Below are 2,388 nucleotides of genomic sequence, written 5' to 3' on the forward strand. Positions count from 1 at the left end.
TCTGCAGGGGGGGAAGGCCAATAAATTTGGGGTGCTTTGGGATTTCAAGGAAATTAAATGAATAACCCTAACTTATTAGATGAGTCGTCTGAATTATATTATTAATGAATAACCCTAACTTATTAGATGAGTCGTCTGAGTTATATTTATTAAAAGCATGGATTATATTTTAAATTTTATTATTTATATATAAAATCTTAAAATTAATTTGAAAAAAAAAAGGGTAAATAGTCCCGCTACATTCTTCGGAGAAAGAGGCGGGGGATGGCAGCTGCCGATTGATCGCCGGGAACACGAGCGGTAACTAATATGCGCCGTGATGACCGCGCTAACTTGCGCTATTGCTTCCTGCTATAAAAGCGAAATCCAGGGCTCCGTCTTCTCCCCCGTCTCTCTCTCCCACCGCTAGGGTTCCAGTTCGGCTCGAATGGAGTCAGCGGTGGCCTGGATGGAGCCGAGCCTCGACCTGGACAAGCTGAGCCACGAGGTCTTCTCCATTCTCGAGAACAAGTTCCGCTTCGGCTCCGACGAACCCAACCCCTTTCTCGCCGCCGAAAGCCCGCCGGCGACGCTTCCCAATGCCTCCGCCGCTGAAAGTGTCCGCATCCTCTCCATTGACGGAGGCGGTTCCGCCTCCGATGGCCTCCTCTCCCGCATCAAGGCCTTTCTTCGCAAGCTCTCCGGCGACCCCACCTCTCGAATCGCAGACTTCTTCGACCTGGCCACCCGATCCGGCGCCGGTGGGGTCCTCGTCGCTATGCTTTTCGTCCCGGGCCCAAACGGCCGAAGCCCGGTCTTCTCTGCCGACGAGGCCCACTGCCTTCTCCCAAGGAATCGCTCCCGGCTCGCCACATCCAACGAGCAGGGGTTCCTCCGCAAAATTTTCCAGCGATTTGGCGGCGGCGGAGGGGTGTTCTTCCGGCGGATCTTCGGTGACGCGACGCCGCGGGACACCGTGAAGCCGGTGGTGATCCCGTGCTACGACCCGGTTTCAGGGGCGCCATTCGTCTTCCCGCGGGCGGACGCGGTGGAAACAAACGGCTACGATTTCCTGATGCGGCAGGTGTGCGACGCCACAAGCGCGGCGCCGGGAGCGGCGGCGGTGGGGACGCGGTCCTTGGACGGCCATTCGAGGGTCCGAGCCGTCGGCGGGGTGCTGGCGATGAGGAACCCCACGGAGGCTGTCGGCACGCACATCCTGAACAACAAGCTGGAGTTCCCCTTCGCCACCGGTGCACAGGACCTCCTGGTGCTCGCGCAGGATGCCGGGGAGCCGGAGCCCGCCGGAAGAACGCCAGCACCGCCATCGGCGGCAAACCTCGTCCGTCTCGCAGGGATGGGGCGCCAGGCCGACGTGGTACGTACGAATCCCGCCTCCTTTCCTGTCGGTAGTTTTGTCAAATGACGAAACTACCCTTGATATGAACTCTAACCAGCGTCGCAGTCTCCTTTTAGTGCATAGATCTCAACCGTCGAAATTTTGATCTTAGAAATAATTTTTCTGAATTATTTTGGTTTATAATTTATCAGGTGGCTGAAGCGATGGCCATGGCGTTCGGGAAGAATAGGACAACGAACTACATCCGCGTTCAGGTATTATTCGGAAAAATTCTCCCGGCTTTATTCCCAGTGTATCCAAATTACCAGAATAGCCCTACAATGGAGGGCATTTTGGGAACAAAGAGAGCTAAATTTTGAGAGGTATTTCAGGGAAATGGTGACAGCTGGGGACCAGCGGTGGACGGAGTGGAACCTGCGGAGGAGACGCTGGCGGCGAGGAACGTGGAGCCGGTGCTGTTTGGAGGGCGGAAATTGACGGAGCGAACCAACGGCGACAAGCTGGAGTGGGTGACGGAGGAGCTCATCAGGCAGCACGATTGGAGGACGAGCAGCAAAGTGCCGACGGTCCTGATCAATCCGACGATGACGCCAGGGGCGTCCTGCTCGACCACCGTCTCCACGATGTATTCTGCGTCTCCCTGATGCTGCCAAGTGTTACATATTTCGCTTTGAAAGTTTTTTTTTTGGTTGATCGGTGTGCCCGCGGAGCCGATGGCCGGTCGGGATGTAAGAAGGAGAGAGCTTGATAAAAAGGGGTTCAAGTCTTTACGGTTGTAGATATTAGTGTACGATATGACTGAAAGAGTGATGATAGCGTTGAGAATGGTGTGCCTTGTACATTGTACGATTTTAACGTTTTTTCTCTTTTTTTTTTTTTTTTTTTTCATGATCTCTTAGGAGATTTATAAGAGTGCTTAGTCATGTGTTGCAGATTCGGAATGTGTATTTATTTAGCTGAAATTTGTTTACAAAGTTGTAAAAAACAAAGTTCTATCATATAAAATATGCTTCTTTGTCTGGAGAAAGAATGGGAAAGAAATTTATTGT

General features: G+C 52.6%; 1 protein-coding gene across 1 annotated transcript; it reads left to right on the top strand.

Moving 5' to 3' along the window:
• Nucleotides 1-278: 278 nt before the first annotated feature.
• Nucleotides 279-2,117, top strand: LOC105059811 (patatin-like protein 6). The gene is made up of 3 exons (XM_010943260.4): nucleotides 279-1,357; nucleotides 1,531-1,593; nucleotides 1,711-2,117. The coding sequence occupies exons 1-3, from the start codon at nucleotides 428-430 to the stop codon at nucleotides 1,981-1,983; spliced, it is 1,266 nt and encodes a 421-aa protein (XP_010941562.1). The 5' UTR covers nucleotides 279-427; the 3' UTR covers nucleotides 1,984-2,117.
• Nucleotides 2,118-2,388: the final 271 nt, after the last annotated feature.

The sequence above is a fragment of the Elaeis guineensis genome, chromosome 10 (genome assembly GCF_000442705.2).
Source record: "Elaeis guineensis isolate ETL-2024a chromosome 10, EG11, whole genome shotgun sequence".
NCBI classification, from domain to species: domain Eukaryota; kingdom Viridiplantae; phylum Streptophyta; class Magnoliopsida; order Arecales; family Arecaceae; genus Elaeis; species Elaeis guineensis.

What these genes read in the sequence shown, in the direction of transcription:
- LOC105059811 (XM_010943260.4), top strand. Translation starts at nt 428, where the DNA reads ATGGAGTCAGCGGTGGCCTGGATGGAGCCGAGCCTCGACCTGGACAAG. An exon ending in TGGGGCGCCAGGCCGACGTG is followed by an intron (nt 1,358 to 1,530) that starts GTACGTACGAAT and finishes ATAATTTATCAG; the next exon opens with GTGGCTGAAGCGATGGCCAT. An exon ending in CGAACTACATCCGCGTTCAG is followed by an intron (nt 1,594 to 1,710) that starts GTATTATTCGGA and finishes GAGGTATTTCAG; the next exon opens with GGAAATGGTGACAGCTGGGG.